This window comes from Manis pentadactyla, chromosome 2 (genome assembly GCF_030020395.1).
Source record: "Manis pentadactyla isolate mManPen7 chromosome 2, mManPen7.hap1, whole genome shotgun sequence".
In the NCBI taxonomy this organism is placed as follows: Eukaryota; Metazoa; Chordata; class Mammalia; order Pholidota; family Manidae; genus Manis; species Manis pentadactyla.
In genome coordinates this window covers 89,791,647-89,815,343 of record NC_080020.1, presented here as the reverse complement: position 1 = coordinate 89,815,343, position 23,697 = coordinate 89,791,647, and the positions used below count along the sequence as shown (strand labels likewise).

Below are 23,697 nucleotides of genomic sequence, written 5' to 3'. Positions count from 1 at the left end.
TACTTTTTCTGGGGGAAAAGGTGTTTAATCTCGGATCCTGTGTTTACTAGTTGACCCTTAACCCAGAAGAGGCTATCCTTAGCATTGACAGCACCCCTGATCCTATCCCAGATAAGACTCTCTGGGAAGGAAAAGGCAGAATTAAGGACATTGGTCTAGAACTTGGTGTATGGGTAAGTTCGCCGGAGCTGAGGGCTGCCCCCACTTCCCTCGAGACAGCTCCCAGTGGATGAGCAGCTTTGCTGGGGAAAGTGAGTAATTCTTCCCGAACCATTTCACCTGTTAGTTTTGACGTAACAGTAGCATGATTAATATTTGTAGAATACCAGCCACTGTTCTCAACACTTAAGAGATACTAACATAATTCTATCAATAGTCCTATGAGGTAAGTACTCTTATTCTCATTTTACAGAATAGGAAACTAAGGCACTTTGAGATTAAATACTACCCAAGATTACAGAACTAGTAAACGTTGATGCTATAATTACAAAACACAGTATTGACGCTGGGCAGTGACCCCAATCTCTGTTCTCTACCACCATGCAATACTGTCTCTCTGTACACACATAGTTTCCCAAGCATGAAGAGGCATTCATAGAATTTTGACAAGTTTGAATCTGCAAAAGGAAAAGATATTTTGCTTCCAAAAAACACAAAAAGAAAACTGCAGAATTGAAATTTGTACCATATTTTATCTGTGAAAACAAACATTTTTTTTACATTTTAACATGTTTGAAATCAGGTTGTGGCTTATTGCTTTATTAGAGGAAGTACAAAATTTGTAAATAGTTTATCAATTTCACTAATAGCTAAGTTTAATAATCACAAGCATGTAATATTTGAAAATAATTTCTATTTTAGATCTTTGCAGTTCATGAGAATTCCAAGTGTGTGTGATAATTGCTTAGATATGGAGTAAAAATATAAAATACTTGAAATATGTGTCATAGGAAAGCAAGGTTTAATGTGGAATGTGGTAATGTTTGACAATACATCAGATGGAGCCTCCAAATGTAAGCATTCCTAGAACCTTGATATTTTTTAAGTGGCCCTGAATGTGCCTCTTCTGTAATTCTCAGAAGCACCTTTCAACCATGTCTGTCTCTCCTCGCTCTCCTTGTGCGTAATCTGGCGAAGGCTACTTATTTTCCCTTCAGGAACCCAGCTATTCTCAAGGCTTCAGAAATAGTAACAGTATAGAACATCTGGGAAGAGCTGTTTGTCTTTAGAGCTATTTTGCCCAATCATTGATCAGCCTGAGTTCTCACTGTCACATTGAAGTATGTGACAGCCCAGAATTATTCAAGCAAATCCGGCAGTGTCTGTGGTATTTTGGAATGGAGGCAGCAATTTTGGTTTGGCCAAGACTCATATTGGCACACAGTGTAGCCCTGTGAAAATACTATTTTGTATGGTAAAGTGTTATTTTTTTCCCCTCACTGACATTCTTAATCCAGCTCCTTTTAAGGAAGGAAATAGAGTTCCAAATAAACTTCTTAAGGGAGTTCCCAAGAATTGACAATTAACACATATTCACACTAGGCAAAAGTTTTTTTCAGTTAAGGAAGAAGGAAACTTTTTCTAAAATAAGCAAAACACCAACAACAATTTTTAGTTGAAGCGTAAAAGAATTTTTAAACAACCATCTTAGATCTGTTCTAAATGACATTTGTAGTCCATGTCTCATTTTCATTTTTTTTTTTAATCTATAGTCAATCACAGAATAGACTGCACACACACCCTGAGAATTTTGCTTCTGTAACTTTACTCTAGGCCTCTCCCTCAGCATATTTCTCTGCTCTCCAGCAAGCCCGCACAGGTTTCATAGAGAGATGCGGAAAATGTGATATTCAGACTTAGAGTTTGCTAGGTGTTGACAGCTCTATGGAATGTTCAGAGTGGCAAGAAGTTAACATAATGTCATACAGTCAAATTTATGGATTATTGGTGGGTTTCTATTACTCATGCCTTACTTCTTGTACCAAAGAAATAAAAATACATCTTTATATGGAAACTCTTCATTTTGTTTTGAAATTGATAATAAATTTAGCAGTATATTCTATTTATGCAATTTTCATACCCAAATTTAAAGAGACATATACCCCAACTGTTCTATTTTTACTTCATTTCTAGTTGATAATAAATTTATCTGGTCATATTTCTCTCTGATATATATATATTTTAAGTTACCTAACTAGTCTTGGAAACTTCTAGATATGAATCTTTCCTAGAGTTTCCTGGAATCTGACAAGTAGATTAGATGTGATTTCATTGTGGATATGGATTTATTTAATTTTATTTACTGGGCTTTTCCTAGGAGAATAGCATGTTTCAATTTTAATTATTCCTTCCTGAAAGTCTGATTCTTCAGATGAAACAATAAACAAGGTTCAGAATTGTGTCAGAACTTCTCAAGACATGACTCTGAAACGTAGGGCCTTAAATTCCTACTTCACTCAAAGAAGCAATTATGCCCTAATCTATTGTGTGTGTGGTAGGGTAGGAAAAGGTGTATTACAGACTCCAGATATGAGACAGTCTTCTGATACCTGTTATGCATTTATAAAGACTGGCTATCTGGGTTGCATATTCTGGTCTTCTCATCTGTTCATTGTTGCCCATTTATTCATTATTTCATTTGCTTCCCTTGGAAGCAGCACATTGAAAAAAATTGAATAATTTATGGCATGGCTAATATTTATGGGACACCACAAGACTTCTTTTCCCTTCCCCTCCAAAATTGTCCTTGTTTGGATATTTATGTTAACCAATGGACTCAACTCATAGATCACATGTTGACTGATAGGTATTAGACAGCCCGACCCCCAGAACATCCATTACCTGTCTTATATTTTAAAAGTACATGCTACAATAGCCTTTCTGATTTGGGAGATCAGGCCAGTATGTGCCAGTTACGAAAATTATATGCAGCAGGCTTTACTCCCCAATAAAGCTGAAAGTAACCAAAAATACCTCAAGTTTTAGGCACCCTACAGATATCTGGCAGCTCACTGAAGTATATTTCTGGGACAGAATCACTAGATTAATCTTTCTGAGCCATAAATTCTGCAGTAATGTTTTGAAAGCTGTGGTGCTAACAGGATAAATAGAAGAAATTTTTATTTTGAAGGGGAGAGAAAGGACTTTGATAAGGTAAAATGCCATTCATGATATTTAAGGATTATCTTTTGTTTATCTTTTAGCCCCTAGCAATTTGTAGTATAGTGTGTCTGAGCAATTGAAGGTGATCCCTCCCTGAGCCCCCACCAGAGAGAGCTTGCCCCCTTCCACTTCACTGTGTTGGTTTTGTGTGAAGCAGTATTATCTGCAGGTATTTGTTGCTCCTTTGGGGAGGATGAGTTCACAGTCAAACAAATCAATATAATCATGGAGTAAGTTACTAAAGACCAAGCAATTACTGTTAAAAATATGTAATGCATGCTAACATATTAAAACAATAATAGCAGAAATGAAAGATAAAATAAATCACTTAGGATGAACCGTTTTTAGTTTTCCGTGGTGCCTCTACATCTTCTTCTATATAGATTTTATATGATTGTAATTGTATCATAGTTATGTTTTATTGTTTTGTTCATGGAATATATCACCATGCTATAATATAATCTATAATGATCATTTCTGTTGGCGACGTATTAGTAAATGAGTCATCTCCTTTGATGAGTGGAATGTGGACAGTGGTGTCTATATCAAGGACTGATAGCCTTTCCAGTATGAGGTTTTGCATCTTCACTTTTATTTTTCTCTAATGACAAGGGGTGGGGAGGTGACATGAGGGCACGACTCCTGGGGAAGCCCGCCCCCAGATTCTGGTCGGTTATATCATCCACTAAACTCTGACTCCTGTAGTTGGATATGGATGCTGCCCAACTCCAACTCCTTTTACCTTTCTCTAAAACTTTGAATTCCCTTTAAAATGTAAACCCAGATGGATAGTCACATCTTTAGGATATCAACTAAAACATTAATTCTTAGTTAAACTCTTAGATGGGATTGGTTGACTGTGGAATAAAACAAGATCAAGGTGTAGGAATGGGCATTTGCCGAAGGGGAAAAGAGGTGTTAGGAAAAGAGATGATGGTCCGAGTCTCTGGACTGGTGGTCAGTGTCACTCAGATTGGTTGTGTCTGTTCATCTTTGCAGTTCATCCTAAATGGGATGGGAAAGTTGGCATACCTGAGGCAGGGGCCCAGCTGGGAGGTGGTAGCCAGCAGATCACAAAGCTTGAACACTGCTGCTGTGGTCCCTCCACCCTCAACTGTCCCCTGCAGTCATGGCAGGGTGTTGTCTTGTCCCCAGAAGGACTGAGTTTCCAGCCTTGGGAAGGTCATCCTGCCTGTGCTCCCGTTCTTAGTCATCGTTTCTATAGAGACGATGTGACTCTTCATTTCAGCCATATTTGTTGTGAAGGAAAGTGAAAAACTAATAGTGTTTTTGGTTCATTTCTAATGAAACATTCAAAGCTACCTAAAAATCACAGACTTAAATTTTTATTGTTCTTCTTATTAATCATTATGAAGCTTGTCAGGAATGACAGTACTGTAACAGAAGATCATCCAACCGGTTGACAAAAGGCAGCATGGCTTTGGAAGCATCCTCCTAGGGCTTATGTGTACCAGCTGGAGAAACAGAAAAATAGCAGGTTTGTTGCTGTTTAACCTTAGAAAATAATGAGCATGCATCCATGTATTTTGCTGAGTATCTGCTGTGTACTTTGAGGCATAAACAAATGAATAGAACCTGTCCTTGCACTTGGAGAGCTTACAGTCTAGTGGAGGATTGGAGCTACAGTACACAAGCACACTTCACAGTAGAATGACTGCTCTAGAAGAGGCATATATATATATATGCATAAAGCTCATTGGAGAACCAGGAGGAAAAAACACTTATGTCTGCAGGGGAGAGTCAGGCAAACTTTGCTAAAGAAGTGACCTTACAGCTCACACTTGAAACATGAGCAAAAGTTCTCCAGGCAGAGGAAGTGGAAATTCTAGGAATGAAGAACAGTACATGCAAAGGTGATGAGGTTTGGCAGAGTGTCTGGGAGCTTAAAGTAATTCAATATTTCTGACAAGTACATGTTTTATCATTATTGGAGCACAAACTGCAAGGGCACACTTGTCAAAGGACCAACCAGGGCCTGCAGCATAAAGTATTCTATTTAGAGAGATTTGGGTTTTCCTATGAAAAACCTCTCAAACTTTAATGTGTAGAAGGCGGCCCCGGGCACTTTGGTAGAATGCAGATTCCTGGGCTTCACCCCAGAAATCCTGAATCCATGGGTGTGGAGAAGGCTCCCAAAGTCTGCATTCCTCACATGCACTCCAGGTCATTCAGTGATGGTAGGAGAAACTGTATTTAAAGAAATATTGCTTGAACAGTGGGCAGCCATTGCACTCTGTTTCCTGGGAGAGTAAGATGACTATATGTACATGTTGGAGCTGGGCAGCTTTGGAGAATAGTTTGGAGTAGGGAATGGGAAGGGGATTGTATTAATCTAGGCAAGAGATAATGGAGGCCATGAACAGGGTGTAGCCAGTACAGCATGGAAACCTGTTGTTCTTTTATTACTTTTTTTATACACTGAAAACTTACCAAATTTACTTTTCTCTCATTTTCTGATTTTCCAAGCTGGTTTACTTTTTCTGCCACTTTTAAGTGAGATTTGCTCTACTGTCCTCAGTTTTCTATTCTTGCTATATACATGTCATCTGGCCTTGTTTTCCTTTTATTCTGGGTGCATTAGCATTCTTTAAAATTCTGTATGTACTTCATTTCCCAAAAGCCACCTATAGAGATAACTCTTACTTTGTGTTGATAGTCATCCATCACCCATTTGCTACTATATTGGATGACATGATTGCCTATTGTTACTGCCCTTATTAACTGGAATAACTGATTTTTGAGAGTTTTTGATAACCATGAACTTTAATATGGTCATCTTCTATGACATGTATGACAATATATTGTTTCAAAGAATCTTCCTATGGTTGGTATACCAGAAAGTCGGTCTTTGCCTTTTAGTCCTCACAGTCTCACTAAGTAAAGACAGTAAAATCTGAGTTATCTGGCTCATGGAAAATGAAAAGTCTATGTATGTTGGGGAGTAGGGAGAGGTAATCCCAAATTATAGCTAATGTAATTCTTTGCAATTAAGAATATCATTTTTTACTGCATACATGTTTGGCTGATCTTAAAATTGAGCTTGCTTTTCAAAAGTACATGAACTTTCTGAGCAATGAAAGAAGAAAGCTTTCATATACAGCACAGTGGAGTGAAGCAGGTTGGTCAAAATTGCTCACATAAAATGCACAGCCTGACCTATTGGCAAATAACAATATATATATTCAACACAAAACAAAGCACTGTGTGGATTTATAACCCAGTCAGCTTTGAAAATCCCCATTTGCCCAGCTGGCAGGACAGGTAAGGATTTATGTACAGAAAACAGATATTTTTCATTTTTATATTAAAAAATTTCTGGGACGAGAAGAGACTTCTTTTTTAAAGTAATTTTAATATTTGTTTCCAAGGCTTACAGAGCTTTCATATATGCATTTTATTTTGTTTGTCAAAAAGTATCAACTTTTACGAAAATGGCCAAGTAGAAGTATGTTCTCAAGTTTGTAAACTCTTTGAAGTATTCTAAAATTTTGGAAATTTTAGGTCATGAGAAATAGGTCATGAGAAAAAGACTGTGAAATGTGTGGCTTCTGGAAATTGTAGGTTTTTTCCTAATTAAAAATAATATAGACTTGTTGTAACATAAAAAGTATAAAGAGGAATAAAATCAACCATAATCTTATACTCATAGATTTCCACTAAAAATACTTTGTTTAGTTCCATCTTTTTTATTCCTGTACATTCATATATGTTATGTTTTAAAAAACTATCATAGAACTCCATTTTTTTTCCTTTTTAAAAGATTTCAAGAGCATTTCCCATTAATTACATTTTTTTTCACAAAAAAGGTAGAATTCTCATTTTAATTAGTGGATCTCAGTTCTTGCAAATACTCTTAGAACAATCAGGTAACTAAGGTTTTGGAGGAAAACAGTTCTTGTGTATGAAGAGCTATGATATGCTTCATTTTTCTGTAAATAACTCTATAGGCTGGATTGACAAACACTGCCACAGAAACAAAATTTTTTCTTAAAGCCATAGAGCCCTGCATTTATATTTACAAAAAGCCATAAAGAAACATTATTGCATTTTTTTAAAACATTGTTTTAGTTTCCTGTGGCCACTGTAACAAATAATTACTGTTAACAAATTACAACAAACTAAATTGCTTAAAACAACATATATTTATTCTCTTAGAGTTCTAAAGGTCAGAAGTCTGAATCAGTTTTTCTGGGCTAAAATCAAGGTGTCAGCAGGGCTGTGCTCCTAGCAGAAATACTAGGATACAAAATGTTTCTTTGCCTGTTCCAGTAACTAGAGCTGCATTCCTTGCATTCCTGGTTCAAGGCCCCTTCCTCCATCTTCAGAGCCAGCAGTGTAGCCTCCTTCTGTGTCAGATCTCCTTCTGCTTACCTATTATAAAGACGCTCATGATTACATTACATTACCCCTGGATAACCTAGGATAATCCTCTTGTCTTGAATCCCTAATTTAATCACACGTGCCAAATTCCTCTTGACATTTAAGGTATCATAGTCACAAGTTCCAGGGATTAGAACCTGGGTGACTTTGGAATTTATTATTCTATCACAAAGGTCTGTATTGGTTTTATATTATTTCATTTTATGGCTGTTTCAGTATTAACAACTTCCTTTGTCTTGTACCTTTGAATCCCCCCACTCCCAATATTATTCTAAGAAATTCTGGACTTACTTTCTATATGCATTAATCTTTTATGCACACTTGATTATATATGCACACTTAATTATATTTGCATAAATTCTAGGATGTCATTTTATAGTAAAAATATATACTTGTCTATGTATATCATGTATTTTTATAAATATATATATATATATATACATGTACACATATTTATAGGTATGTGCTTGTGTATATGTAATTGTATCTCTGTGTGTATGCATTCATTCTCCAAATTGCTTTCCAGAGAGCTGATATTTACCTTTTTGTCTTCTCACCAGCATTGAGTATTATCTTTTCTAATCTGTGCCATTTAAATAGGTAAAAATATCTGATTGATGTTTTAATTGCATTTCTATGATAATTGTTACAATGAACAGTTTTCATAACTAACTATATTTATTCAACTAAGGTCAAATTAAAAAAAAATTTTGTTGGCATAAAAATAGCATAACAATAGGTATCAATACTAAATCTTCCTTGAGAATGCCTTGGCTAAAAAACTTTGTCTTCACTGACATATTATCCTCTGATTTGGGAAATAATTCAAATCAACTTCCACCATGAAATTCTGATTGTTACAGGATCTCATGGTTTCTACCTCTAGTCTGTATATGCTCCCTATGTTGTACTTTGATGGAAGCTCTTAATTCTTATTTTAATGGGATAATTTTCCATAACTTTGGATGTCTGACCTGAAAAATATTCAAAAAAAGGAGAACTCATACATTAACCTTAATCTTATATTACAAAAAGGTCTTAGTGTCAGCTACTAAAGAGCTAAATATAACTACACTGACCCACTTAAACCAAATTGACACTACTTATAATTGCACTGTAATTCATGCTCAGGAGCTAGATGAGAAATGCTGTACCTTAGACCCAAGCTTCTGGATCAAAAAACACCATGTCCTTGAAGTTAACTCCAGACTGAGTCTTTAATGCAATGATTAGTAACTAAGGGTAACTGTTACAGCCAAAAAGCACTTAGCATTTCATACAAACTAGTTTTATATATATATACACATAGCTATATATGCATAGGCACTATTTTCTGAGATTTTGAAATTGGAGACAATAGATCTGCCTAACAGATATAGCATATATACACAATGGAGTGGACTCAACGAAACTCAGAGGAATAGACCAAAAAAGCTTTTAAAAATCTTTTAAAAATATAACCAGGTGAGTCTTTAAAATACAAGGATTCTCAACCTACCTTTGCCGTCAAGAATCTCTCTAACCCTAAGCAAATCCTTCCTCCCTTCTCCCTTGCTTGACATTCATCTTGATGGTTGTACTGAGGATTTAAAGTTGCAAAGGTACAGCCCCCATTCTCAAGGAGCTCTTACTGTAAGAGAGGATGATCTGCAAACAGATTTTGATTTTGATACAGTGGTAGGTTTTCCTGTAGGAACTCTCAGGAGCAGAGCTCAGTAGAGGGATACTTAACCCAGGTGGGGATAAGAAGGCTCACAGAAGGCTGCCTAGAATAAGTGGCAAGTTGGGTCTTAAAGCAAGGTAGGAGTTAGCCTGCCTCTTTGTCAGATGAGGGCGTTGATCTCCGAGCCTTGCTCTGGGCTCCATACTGGATTGCATAGCTCTGTGAGAGGGCAGTGCCCCCTGTGGTTTATTGGTGCATCTTCCAGACAGTGGGTTTCAGGATGGTTTAGGAGAGACATGCTCATCTCTGTCTCTCTCCCAGGAGTCTCCTTCTTACAGAATGACCCCCCCTCCAGCACTGTAAGGATGATACACCTTTTTTGTCCAGTTCCTTTCCAAGCAGATGGAGCTCTGTCAGTCTAAGCTATAGGGCTTCTCCCAGGACCTTTCCCTGCTTGAAGGTCAGAGGGTGGAGAGCTAGGGTGATGTGTTTACAGGCAGTGATTATGAAACCCTCCCAGTCCCATGTGCCAGGCACCATCATGCATGTACTACCCTATTTGTCTATCATATAAGTCAAGGAGTCACCAATTTAAGAGAAGGGTGCTTCATTTCCCTTATCTATTTGTTCACACCTCTTGGATTTTGTGAAGTTATTGGTTATTTTCTACATTTTCTGAGCCTCTGATTTTTCTGGGTTCCAGGGAATACCTAGGAGAATGTTACATGCTTTTCCCATTCTGGCCAGTCTTCCTCATGTCCTTTCCCTTCTCAGAACTTATCCCTCAACTTGCCCTTGGGGATTATGTATTCTCTGCTCATCCTACCAGGAAATATAAATTGATTGTATTTATTTTCCTTTGTTTCATCTATTGACTTTAAACATCTGGATCTCTCTACCTTGTGATATTGCTTAAAACCTTTTTTAAAAAATATTCCAAGGATAATGTAGCCCTACTTACTATTTATCTCTTGGTTTTCAGCATTCAGATCTGTCCCTACAAGTTAATTTGTATTTTTCTTTTAATCTTCCTTAATAGTTTAGTAATATGAGCAGAAATAATTGCTTAATAACACTACAAGAGGCTACTTTCAACCTGCTCCCCATTGATACAATTTTTTCCCATTTCTAGCTCAGCCTTTAAGCTTTGTTTCTTTAGATATTCAGTGACTGCAAGAACCACTCATTCAGGATGGGCAGTTTGCTGTGCTCTCAAGCAAGACCCTTCAGCTCTCAAGACAGCATTTAGAAAGTGACCATTGTAGGCCTGTAGGTGTAGAGAGAAGAGGTAGTCACTTCTAGGTGCTATAAACACACAGGCTGGATGGAAGTCAATTTAGTTTATAGCAGAATCCCTACGCTATGCCAAGATCAGGGAGAATACATTTGGAAACTCAGTATCAATACCACTTTCCGTAGTGTTTTCTCATTGAACAGGACCTTGAAGACAGAGTGTCAGTGCAGGGAGCTGACAGCCTCCCAGGCTGGACACCTGTGCTAGAAAACTTTGTCTCCCATAGTGTCTAAGTTCAAAGGAAGGATCTAGGAATATTATCTTTAATTCTGTTCTGTGTAGGGCCGGGGGAAACCCTGCTAAATTGGCATGGAGCAGAGGGTGGAAAGTAGAAGAATTCAAATCAGTGAAAAAGACCTGGGATTTTCTTTTATGTAAGAAAGAGGTTGAATAGTAAACAATTTGACCCCTTCTTAAATACTCATTTCATCCCCAAACAGCATTTCAGTAGCATGACAAGCTTATTTTTCAGTCATTTACCTTTTCTATAAAAACAATGGCTGTTAATATCATCCTGATTAAATGAATGAACCTTCAGATTCATAAATGTTGTCTGTTACTGTGTAGGCTTTGTTGTTGTGCAAAAGTAGAAAATCTTGCTGAATATCTGTATATTGACCTAGACCAACTGTAATCTTAAGAATTTCCAATAATCTCTATTTCCTCTTAGTTCTATAGCCAGTCTTTTACTGCTCTTGAAACTATACTCTAGTTTCTGCCCATATAATTGTCGTAAGAAAATGTCAGTAGTTCTGACAATTTTCATTCTTGTGTTTACTGACTATGTTACCCTCTGAATCATAAGTTCCCAAATCAAGTCAAACAGGTTAGAAGACAAGTTATGCTTTAGTTCACACCTACTCTTATCTTAAATGAGTGTGGGAATATATGCATCAGCCACTTTTACTCTATTAAGTAGTGCATTTCTTCCTCATGCACTTTACCTATTTTTATTTTATTTTATTTTTCTTTACCTATCTATCTATATTTTGGATATAACCCAAATTCTCCCAAGCCTTTTAAGAGCAAAAAATGTATTAAAGTGTATGTAGTTTAAAGTATTTATGTCTTTACCCATCCCTCTGAAAATCTGCATGGTGGGTTCCCTAAAATGAACAGAGTGGAGATAGTAATGCCATCTATTGCTTATAAGCAAGGATATTTCTCATTCAGTTAAAAGAAGAAATAAATGTTTATGTTGTTGGTTTGTCTGCTTTAGTTGCTATCAACTGCTATCAAGCTGTTGTTTAAATACATGGGCTTTTCTAGAAAGATCACAAAGAATACAGAGTCATCAGGCCTTGAAACTATGCAGAACTTGAGTTTCACCCACTGCATCTCCTTCAGTTACCTTGACTCAAACACCCTCATAGGAAGTCCTTCCTTCTTTCAGTCTTCCTCAGCTTTGGATACCAAGACTTTCCCACATAATAGTTATTTCCGTATTCAATAACAGCTGTCACTGGTTCTCTAAATTTTCTCTTTCTCCACTTTCAACTCAAAGTTCCTTCAATCCATCATTTTTGCAGCACAATTTCAAGACCCCTTTACCATTTTGATTGTTCTTCTCTGGACAGCCTCTAATATGTAAGTTTCCCTCCCAAATTCAGACCCCTAATACAAAAATTTTTCCTTGTGTTTCCCTTTGGGGGTGATATAAGGGGGTGGAATTCAAAGAAAGGTTCCTTTGGATTTGTGGTCGTGACATTTCTTAGCCATGCTGAGATCTGAGGCATGTTAGCCCTTCTGTTTCCAGTTATAGAATATAGATAAAAATGAGTCAATAAGAGAAAGTCTTTGGAATTTAAAAATATCCTCATGGGATTCTTAAGAGGTTCAGATACTTTGAGAAAGTCAATTGACCTGCTAATACTTCTAATTTCAGAGCATCTTCAAAGAAAGAATACATGCCTGAGCATCTGAAATGTGTCCATTCAAAAAACGTTTATTAAGGACTCATATAAATCAGGAACTATCAGATTTTAGAGATATAAAAATCAATAAAACATCATTTTAGCCTTGAGGAACTCACAGACCAATAGGGAAGGCAGCAGTAAATAAGTCACTAATAACATGGTGTGGCCAGCACTTCAGTAGAGGCGTGTTCAAGGCACCAAAAAAGTAGACAGCACGGTGTGGGGTGTCCCCTGCTCCAGTCTTACATATCTGTCATCAAAGCATTTCTTTAGTTTGTGCATATTGCCAACATGTATGTGCAGTGTATTGTAGACGCTGCTTAAAGAGGTTTATGTATGTCATCTCATTTATGTCAACCTCTATTGGTCCTGTCATGGACTTCATTAAAAATGGGGAAAATAGGCAGAGATTAAATGCCTTGCCTAAGGTCACAGTAAGTGTTGGAGCCAGAATTCAAACCTAAGATATTTGCTCTAAACTAATGCTCTGTACCACCTTTCTCAGAGTGAGATTTAATCTGGAACAGTGGTTCTCACCCAGGGGTGATTTTGCCTCTGGCAATGTCTACAGACAATTTTGATTGTCATAACTGGCCTCTAGTAACACAGGTCAGGGATGCTGCTAAACATCCTCTGACACATAAGACAGCCCCCGAGAAAAGAATTATCTGACCTTGAATGTCAGTAGTGCCGAGGTTGAGAAACTTGGCTCTGGAGCTCAGGTAATACTTTCTTTGTGTCAGTCTTTAAAAAACAACTTTTCAACTACTTGAAAAAAGATATGGCTTAGTATGGACCAAAATATACTGGACTAAGCCCCTAAGTTCCTGGCGAAGTGTATTTTGTCACTTGTAAAATTGAGGAAATACTGCTTTTTTTGTCCACCTTTGTAGATTTCAAGGATCTGAGGAGGTGCGGTGAGACTATGAGGAGATAATGCATTAAAAAGCCATGTGCAAGAATTTGTCATAAAAAATTGTTAGAGTCCTTGGGGTGAAAATATTTCTGGGGGTGGTGGGATCACAAGAATTGGATAAAGATCCTAAAGTGGACTTGTCAGCTGAACACCAACCTCCCCTTCTCAGCACCTTCGTATTTCTGTGAGCATGTTCCCAGTATTTACTGGATGAACTAAACCATTTTTTACATGTTTTTGTTTATATGTATGTATTTTTTAAATTTAGCATCTTTGCCATGTTGCACCAGATTTAAGGCAGTTAGGTTTTTTCTTTACATACTTTTACACCAGCATATGTGGGTTTGGGGAGTTATTTGAATACCATGCCTTTCTTCAAAATGAATAACCATAACATTGATTCAACGTCCTCTTCCTTCCTTCCTTTCAAGCTCTAACACAGTTGGAAGGAAAATAATTCTAGCATTTGTTCAATAAATAAGTGTAGTTACAGGTAGTGGTTGGCCATTTCCTAGGTATGTCATTGCCGTCCATGAAGCCAAACAGGTATGCACTGTAGTAATTCATCAAATGGATGTAAACTCATAAATTTAGTTCACTGAGGTTTCAGGTGAGTTCGGCATCCCACTGGCGTGCTTTTCCTACACAAAAGCAGCGTCTCAGCAGGGTCATTACTGACTTCCTTGCAGTGTTTTAATGGTGATCCGTCCTGCAGTGAATCACGACCACTCTTCAGGTGTGCGCAGCGCGCTTCCTGGTGCTGCGGAGCCGTAGGGCGATTTATTTATTTATTTCAGGGGACCGATCCATTCGGGGCTCCGGCCTGGGGGCGCGGCGGAGGCGGGAGATGCTGGCATCCTGCTTGGCCGGCCGCGTGCAGGTCTCCGCCGGCTCCCTTTCCCGGGAGGCCCCGCTCCCCGGGGACCCTCTGCCTCTGGGGAAGGGTCCCTTCCGCGCAGCGTCAGCCAGGCTGAGCCTCCATCCACGGGGGTCTGGCTCAAGTCCGCCCATAGGCCAAATTTCTAGAAGTGCTTTTAACTTTCCTTTTTTTTTTTTTTGAGGATGGGGAGAAGAGGAGCTCTTTCTATTTAAATTCTTCTCCCTGTATGTAGACACCAAGAGGAAACGGCACTGGGCATGTTCGGATATTGAATGGCTTGCTGATAAGCAACAGCCTCCCGGAACCAAAGACTTAAATAGTCGTCTCCCCACCCAACCCCCCGCAGGAGTTGCAAATGGTATCTGCCAAACAGATGACAAAGTACGTTGGACTGAATCACACTCAGACAGCGTTTTGAGCAGAACGCACGGCCCAACTCCTGTAATTACTGTTTATAGCTGGCCCAGGCTGACCAGGAGAGGGCAAACTCAAGAGGAAATAAAGTTTCCTGAACCTTGGAGAAATGGCTGTGTGTTAAGTAAAGGCTGGGGCGGGTACTTCTTAGACATGCTCCAAGTTGTTCTTGAGAGCACAGTTCACAGCACGTTTCTTCTGGAGGAGTGAGGGGATAATTGGGATCTTTTTTTCCCTTTTTTCCTTTTTTCAACCCCCACCTCTTTCTTCCCCCAACTCCTGTTTTGGCCCTGTGGCCTTGAACCCAACGTACTGAATTGAAGAGAGAAAGAAATGGATATGTCTGACCCCAATTTTTGGACTGTGCTCTCAAACTTTACTTTGCCTCATTTGAGGAGAGGGAACAGGCTTCGGCGAACACAAAGGTAAAAACGCGGGGTTTCTTAGCTGGGAGAGGGGATGCGTTGGTTTTCCAGGCGGGTGGCCTGCCAGAGGCCCTTGGTACCTGGGGTTTTATTGGGTGACAGTTTGAAAAGTTTATACCCTGCCAGGCAGCAGTGTTTCAGGTGTTCTCTGGCCCTCGCGGATTTCCTGGGGAATCCTGATGACCATACTTGGAGAGTTCTCGTTTGGAAATGTGGGCTATAAGATCCTGAGTTGTGAGTGGTGGGAAGAGAAAAAGGAAAGGGAGGAGGAGATACTTGGTCTAAGTCTCTCTCCTTGATCTGATCGTATTTATCCATTTCGTTCACATAGACATCGGAGGCTTCTGAAAGACAGAGAGCCTTTCAGATGTTCCCTTCTATTAAATATGTGACCTTTATAAGATGCAGATGTACAGTGCAAAGATAGCCCAAGTTAGCCTGTTTCGTATTGTCTGCTTAAAGAGACAGGTCTGCATAACGTTGCCTTTTTCTTTTTCTTTTTTTACCGGTTTGCTGACATTTTATTGCTAATACAAGCTGGCCTTTTCATTTTGTAATACACGTTTGGCCATAGGTGGAGGGACTTTAAAATCAGGATGAAGCTCATGCCACAAGTGAAAGGTAGTTCTGCGTAAGTGGCTGGCAGTTGGGTTGAGAAAATACAATTTTAAAGGTCTTTCCCCTCTCTGCATATGGTGTCCAGTACAGAAAGGTGGCATCATTGTGGTTTTAGAGTGTTACATTCTCTGAGTTTTTCTTCAAAACTTGCCTTGTACATATATGTGAACATGCATGGAAGCTATGGAGCAACCATATAAACAGGATGTTGGCCATCAGATTTGAAGTGTCATAAAAAATTTCATAGAAAAATTCTCTGCTCCAGTGTGTAAAGAACACAAGAAAATTGTTCGTTCTGTTTGGTTATACCTATAACTTTTTGTAGTATAAATACGGATCCTTTGGAAAACTTAGTTTTTCTTTTTGAAATTTCCCATGGTATTTCATATATTTCAGAAGCGTCCTAGAATACTCTCATATGTCCTATGTATATGCACAAGTGTATATGTAGCCATAAAATACACATATGTATGTGTGATATCATGCATATTTTAAAGTTGTACTTACCCTTTAATGCACCTATAGAGTTGCTGGTACTGCTAAACCATGTTAGATTCTAAAGTTGTGCCTTTTAATAAGGTGACTAAGCTTTACTCATTCTGCTATATATGTTCAGAGACATTATCTTTTGGTATTGGTTGTTTTTGTACAATCTGTGTCATCCATGCATCAGCCCCCCACCCCCACCCCAAACAACTCATCAGTTGAGATAATGCTATATATGGACAGGGCCACTATTCCTCATGGGTAAATTCATAGCTTCCTTCCAGTTCAGTTTGTCAGGGGTCCTTAAATATTTCTGAGGGTGTATCCTGGCTACGACAGTCTCTCCTCTCACCTGGACCCAGTTCCTGAAGCAATCAGGCTGCTCTGACATCACACCTGTGTATCTGCACCCTTGGAACCTTGGGGTCTTTTTCACCCCCTCTATTTGTTGATAGTATTATTAAGAGAGTCAAGTGCAGGAAGACTTCTTAGGCTGGTCTGACCCTGGCCTTAGGACAGTCCACCTCGGGATTCCAATTCAGACAGTCCACTGTGCAGAGGGCCTAGATTATGAAGTAACCTGAGTTCTTCCCAGCAAAGTGGGGGAGTGCAGGAGGGCCATCTCCACTCCCCAAGACGGGCCCATTCAGTTCAGTAGAAGAGGGGAGGTGGACTCTCTTCTCTCCCTTGTAATAGAGGTTGTTGCCACTTGTTTGTTACTGGGGATTTCCAGCGTTCATGGAGTTTGGAAATAGGTGTCCAGAAGATCATCACCACATACACCTACTTATCTGTTGGTCTCACAACACTGGCACTGCTTTATATTTATTATGTAGATTTGGAAAGATGAAGAGCCTGTGTCGTCCTCTGCAGGAGAGTGTGTGTGGCTGTTGTGTTCGCTTATACAGTGACCAATCCGGTCTTTGTCCTTCCGTAAGGACACAGAGCATATGCTTACAGTGTGGCTCTTCCCAGTCCGGGGCCTCCCTTCAGTGCTAAAATCTTGTATCTCCCTCCGAGTCCCACATTAACCCCATTCCTTACCTGGCTGATCAGGTTCCCTAAATCTGCCTTTTCAAAAGGACCTGCCATTCCCAAGGTGTCCTCTCCTTTCACCAGCCTCATTGAGGGTGTGCCCCATGTCCAAGTGAGGACACCTCACCCTCAGTCAGATGTGCCTGAAGCCCTTGGAATCTCTCTCCTGCCCAAGCCCAGCTTTTTTCTATATACCCACTGATGGATCATGCATGTTACAGCTTTTAGCCCTGCTACTTATTCTGGTGAACATGGTAACCCAGAGAGCTGCATCTTCACCTTTTCTTCACTAGCAGCTTCTTGCATCTGACAAAGAGTAAACTCTGGCTTCAGACTTGTGAATGAGCATCTTAGAGTTCCAAGGGGTAGGATGTGCATACCACTTAGACAAATGAAAGAGGCTGGATGGTTTCAGATTCTTTCTTTGAATCTGTATCACGGGAGAGACTGTCATGGAAGCCTGTGTTGCCCCATCACGACTGCCTTGCTGGTTCAGCGTGACACTGGTTTGTTGATTGGCACTGTCAGAGGAACACTTTATGACCGTTTTTCTTCCAACTCAGAGCCCTGCTGGGGCCTGTACCTCCCTGAGTTCTTAGGGAAAGAAGTCTATGGACTTAGTCCCAAGCCCAGACTCTTACACAGGACTCGTGAACTGAAAGCCTGGGTCCCAGGTGCTGCACCCCAAAGACAATAGATCGCTCCTCTGTTCTTTTCTGTCCTGACTATGGCGGGCTTTGGGTCAGCTGGACGCCACTGGCTTTGCTGTTCTGGCGTAAAGCTCAGATGCTTCTCTAGAAACAATTCCTTATATAAGTCTGGCTTTGCCCTTCTCTCCCTCTCCCTTATTTCCTTAAGGCAGTCTTGATAACAGCCATTCACCTGCTGCTTTGAGGGGTAGAAACCTAGGCTGACTGGACAGATTATTTGAACCAAATTTTGTTGTCTGAAATGGAAGCAATAATTGCATGCTTTAGAGACTGCAGAGTTCATCGATCTGCAGATACTCCATGCACTTGCAGATCCCCTCATGACTGCGAATGGAAATGAGTTTGCCTGCCTCACAGTGACCATTTATGTTATGTGACCGCGGTGGAAGGGATCAGGTTTCTCTCTCTTGTGTCACTACTGTGTCACACTGTAGAGGAAGTGCCACCACTGATTTCTATATGTTAATGCTCAGTTTTGAGGGGCACCTTTAGTTTTGTTGATGTGCAGTCTAGAGAATATAGAAGATACTTGATTTTTAGCCTTAGAAATCTGTCATGTTTTCACTGGGCTAAGGTGATAATCTCCACACATGGCACCTAAATCAGCAAAGCTCTTATGCATGCCAGTGGACAGTTGGGGACTCAGTTGATCACTGAGCAAGGTGCCACATGTATTTTTTTGGAGAACTCATGGGATAAGAGGGTTTTTTTGTTTTGTTGCTGAATTCACATTACTCGGCATTACTCAGAATGAATTCACATTACATTCAGGGATCTTAAACTTACTGCTGTATCTGTTAGAATGTGTTGGATATTTGTGCACACTGCATCTTCCCTTCAGAAGCATCTATAGTGTTTGGTGAGTTTTTCTTTTTTGTTTTGCACGTGAATGTAGGTCTTTAAAAAGTATGGAGACTACACGTCTCTCCTGCCCTGACATGTTGGGTATTAGTAAATATGTACTCACCCATTTTTTGATAACCAGCTAAATCCACACTTATGGAGCATCTGTTGTGTGCCTGGGCTCTGTGACCTAAAGTTGAGAGGCAGGGGATTGTCTTAGTCAAAACATGCAAATGAATCATTGCAAGCCAGGGCAATAGAAAAGTATTTACAAGGTATATATAAGCCATAGGAGTGGTCAGTGGGTAAGAGAGACTTTGGTCTCAGGGAGCCAGGAGAGGCACCCCATAGAAAGGGCACACCTCAGGGAGGTTTTGGAGGACAGCCTGGTATTTATCACACAGAAGGACAAGGCCTTCCCATGGGGCAAAAAAATAGAGTGTACGAAGACACAGTGGCCTTAGCAACATTGGCTTCAAGGGACTCTACGTAACTCAGTAGTGCTAGACTTAAAGAACCAGAAGCATAACTCGGTATTGCTGAAGCATGAAGTTTGAAGGCAGTATAATAAAGCTCAATGGTGGAGAGTGTTGATCAGAGGCCGGTTTACTCGGCTTCAAATGGTACTGGGTAAGTTAACTACTTTGGACTTTAATTGCCCCATTCGTAAAATAGGGACAAGTAAATTATTTATCTCATAGGAGTGTTGTAAAGATGAGAATGTTCATATGTGTAAAAGGCTTAATGTAGTGACTGGCACATAAAATTTCTAAGTAAATCCTAACGACTAATATTGTTGCTATCATTCCAACAAGGGGATGAGTGGCTGGCAGTGAGACTGAGGAGAGCTGAGGTGCTTGGTGTTGGGGGGTGGGGGGCAGGCATGCTCAGCAGCCCTGGGTAGTTAGGTCTGGGAGGGAGGCGGAGGCCTAGAAGCCAGTTAGTAAGTTGTTGCAGTAGCTTATCTGAAGGTTTTTGCAGGCCTTTTAAAAAGATTACGGTGAGATTCTGCCTTTGACAGGGGTTAGGGATATGAAATTGATAGGAGTTGATGAGCCACTGGCTCTCAGGGATGAAGAATGATACCACAGTGGCCCTGGGTCTTGGACGTGGAGAGTCAGGAAGGCAGAGAGAGCCGCCTGCACATGCACGGGTGCGAGTGGCGAAGACAAGAACTTGTCCTTGCCCTTTTATCCCCAGAGCTGAGTTAATCCACATTAATTGAGTGTCTGTTGTGTGCTGAGCACCACGAAGCATTCCTTCCTTCCCTCAGCCCACATCTCTAGCAAGGGATACAGTGGTGGACAAGACAGACTGCCTGGACCTCACAAATAAACATCTAAATAAGTCAGTTGCCAGATGGTGGTCAGTGTATCTTTGGCTGTAAGTAAGAGCGAAGACGAGAGAGTAGTGGTGTATGTGGAGGGCTACTTTAGGTAATATGGTCAAGAAATGTCTTTGAGGAGGTAATATTTAAGGCGAAACCTAAGGGATAAGAAAGAGCATCTGTGGGAAGAGTTTGGAGCTGGCGTCTGGGAACAGCAGAGCCTCTGAGGCAGGCAGTTGGATGTGTAGGCCCAGGGCACCAGAGAGGCTAGACCAGGAATAATAGGCTTGGGAGCCATCATTAGTACCATCTGAGAAATACGTTAGATTAATCTGTGGGACAAGTTAAGATGCCCCTTTTATGCAGATAGGTACAGGAAAGGAGACTTGGAGGGAAGGAAGCCTGCAGAGTGTTGTCACAGAGATCCCAAGAGAAAGGTCAACACTGCCAGTCCACGAGAGACGGAAGGAGCTCATGCGGTGTCTGGCAGCTGGGACGTCATGGCTGCCTGCAGCGTCCCTGCCGCAGGAGAGCTGTGGGGTGAGGGAAGAGTGAAGAGACAGAAAACAGTGGTGAGGCGAGGGGTGGTACACACCCTCTGTGGGCAGCTGAATACAGCAGTGACACATCGTTGTGCCCTAGCCTCTGCACATTCACAGCTGGCCTGTCAGCCGCTTCCCTGAATCATATCCCTTTACTCACTGTTGCTCACTTTATTGTCTGCTTCATTGCCCAGATAGGCAGTGACAGTTTCCTTTCCACCTCCTCACTGGAAGCTCAGGTTCTTTCCGCGGCCTTCTGGGTATCTCCTCTCTAGCGTGTTTACACAGTTGGAGTTTCTCTTTCTGTATGTCCCTGGCTCTAAGGTCATCGTCTTCCACCCCCTTGCCACTTGGTCTGCTCTGCCTTCTCCACTACCTGCCCCTCGGGGGCTGAAACCTGGCGCACTCACCCCTCCTTCTAGCAGCCTCTCCACACCTGACCTGCACACTCTGCCCCTCCCCAATCCCTGCACCCATTCCCTCCTACCCCTCCCTTAGCCTGTACCAGTTTCGTAACTGCTTCCTTTCATCCTTCTCCTTTCTTCATGCCCTTGACTGTATTTTCTGCAGGTAGGACGGATCTGCCTATCACTGTGGGGCTCGCCCTTCAGTCCTTCTCCCACAGTTGGAACAGTGGTTCTGCTCCCTGAGGCCCTCACTTTTGAGGTCTCCTCTGCCAGCCTAGGAAGGGATGCTCCTAGGGAAAACAGGAAGCAGAAACCCTACCGGGAACTTCCAGCAGCGCTCTGATTTCTCATGGACCAGAGCAGCTTGTTCTCATGGATTCTTCTCGTATCTTGCATCCTCTAAAGCTTCCCAGATAAAAAGGACGTGAGCATGAATATGCACAGTTTGAAAACATTGCTTTTAGACTCTAGTGTAAAGCTTACACTAGGAGGTTACAGATTGTTTTGCCTCTTGAATATGTAGGTCTTTTGCAAGGGAAGTGGGAGGGAGGGAGAGAATGAGATCGGGGAAGAGAAACATGGTGAGTATAAGAAGTAGATTTCAAATGAAGTTCATTAAAAGAAAACCGTTAGAATATGTGGCACATGCTCCATGGGGAGGCATGGTTCTGTTTGTTGCTGTGACTGGTCAAAACAGGGAGGGAGGGCTGTGTGTATTTCAGTAAGGTCATGGGAAAAAGGTAGAACATGATAGTTGACCCTTGAACAACACAGGTTTGAACTGTGTGGGTCCACTTATATGTCCAATTTTTTTCAATATTCATATATTGGAAAATTTTTTGAAAATTTGTGACAATTTGAAAAAACATTTTCTTTTCTCTAGCTTTATTGTAAGAATATAGTATATAATACCTAAGACCTACAAAAATATGTTAGTCAGCTATTTCTGTTATCGGTAATGTTTCTGGTCAACAGTAGGTTATTAGTAAGTTTTTGGAGAATCAAAAGTTATACTTGGATTCTTGAATGCAAGGGGCGTTGGTGTCCCTCACTGCTGTGTTGCTCAGGGGACAATTATATATGCTTTTCTGGCTTGTCTGCTTCTCTTTACACATAGTCTGTTTTTAGAAGGCACAAGTAATCGCTTTAAAATAGGGGAATCATGAGCCTCAAGACAGAGATCATCTGCTGTTGGGCTAAAAACTGACAGACGTTGGGGTTAAGAAATCATTTGAGTCCCTGTATGGAGATGGCCCATAGAGGAGAAAACTTGGAATAGGGCTCGTTCTGAATAATTTAGGAGATTCCTCCTTTATTGGTTGAAACAGAAATAGTCTGGTTTCTCAGGGAAATGTGGCTGGAGACCCTGAATCCCCACTCACCCGCATACACACCCATCTCTAGCATGAGCGAGCATGCACAAAGCTATTTTAATCAGAGCTGCCTTTACTGTGTAACCTAGTCACTTAGGAGTGACATCATGGTAACTGAGTCATCCCTTTGAAAGTTAAGTAGTAGAGCCAAGATATTACAATGGTCCTGAGGTGACCTGGATGAAAGTAGCACAGGGTGTGCATAAAACCATTTATTAAAAGCGAAGTCAATCTCTGTCAGTAGAAGTCTTGGCTACGTAGTAGGAAATAGGGTTTTTGTGATAGGTGGCACATTTGTAACCAGAAATATCTCTGAATAAAATTTCACATGGTTGTTAATACTTGCAGTTCTGGTAGTTTTTTTTCTTTTCCTCTATCTTGGTAATTAGGATGGGGTTCCCTTGTGAACTTGGCTGTGAATTCTGAAAATGTTGACCTTAAACCTTATTAATAGAATGAGAGGACCTGTGGGAATCCTAGCTGCGCTAATGGCCATTGGACATGCCTATTAGAGAGGGTAATTACACCAACATCAAACTGAAACATAATATGGTTTTGTTTTAAAGAAAAAAGGCCCAACCAGAGAATGTAGGCTTTGATCAGCATTTGAAGGTGAAATAGATTACAAAGGAGAATAGACAGTCATTAATGTTGATCTCTTATCTTAAGCTCCCCATTGTTTGCTTTATTATACATCCCTGGTACTTTGTACATTCTGCTGATTTTGTGATTTTAACATTTATCAGTGACTCTGGTTTTGTTAGAGTTTGGGATCTCTTAGGAAACTTACCACAGGCTAATGTACAGGCAAAATCCAGATCTTGACATGTGGCAGAGCAAACACGGTTTATAGTCTCAAGGTCTTGGAATAAACTTTTGGTTCTTCCAGCGTCAGGTTCATCAACATGTCCCTGGAAACTTTCTCATCTGACTTGGAAGTTTAAATTGCAGGTGTCCTTTGGAGTTAAAGTATTAAGTTCTGAATGAATCACCTGGGTGGAGGAGATGAGGACGTTGTGCAGCTTGCTGAGGTTTCCCAGGGTCACAGAATCTGAGAAGGAAGAAAACTGATGGATTTGCAGCCTCATTTTGCTATATGAGTAGTTGCTGAAGCAGTCTTTGCTGTGCTTCGTTCTGTCTAATTTTAAATATTTACAGTGCATGTTGATGACTTCGGATCCTGGTCTTGACCTTTTTGCATTTCTCCCTTGAGAATCACTATTAGAATATTATCTAGCCACTGCCAGATTTCTTAGCTACTAAATCCGAAGAAAATCATTGAACC

The 23,697-nt window shown here is 40.5% G+C and overlaps 1 protein-coding gene across 18 annotated transcripts in view; it reads left to right on the top strand.

Annotated features, from left to right (window-relative positions):
* The window catches only part of MAST4 (microtubule associated serine/threonine kinase family member 4), a 536,231-nt gene that overhangs the window by 359,564 nt on the left and 152,970 nt on the right, over positions 1-23,697 (top strand). The window contains exon 1 of one of the 18 annotated variants that reach the window (XM_036887947.2): positions 11,528-15,071. The exons of 16 other annotated variants lie outside the window; for them this stretch is intronic. In XM_036887947.2, the coding sequence (XP_036743842.2) occupies positions 14,980-15,071 (92 nt within the window). In that variant the 5' untranslated portion in view covers positions 11,528-14,979. Of the gene's footprint in view, positions 1-11,527; positions 15,072-23,697 lie in introns of those variants that run through there. One more of the 18 variants, XM_036887950.2, reaches the window with a different exon arrangement.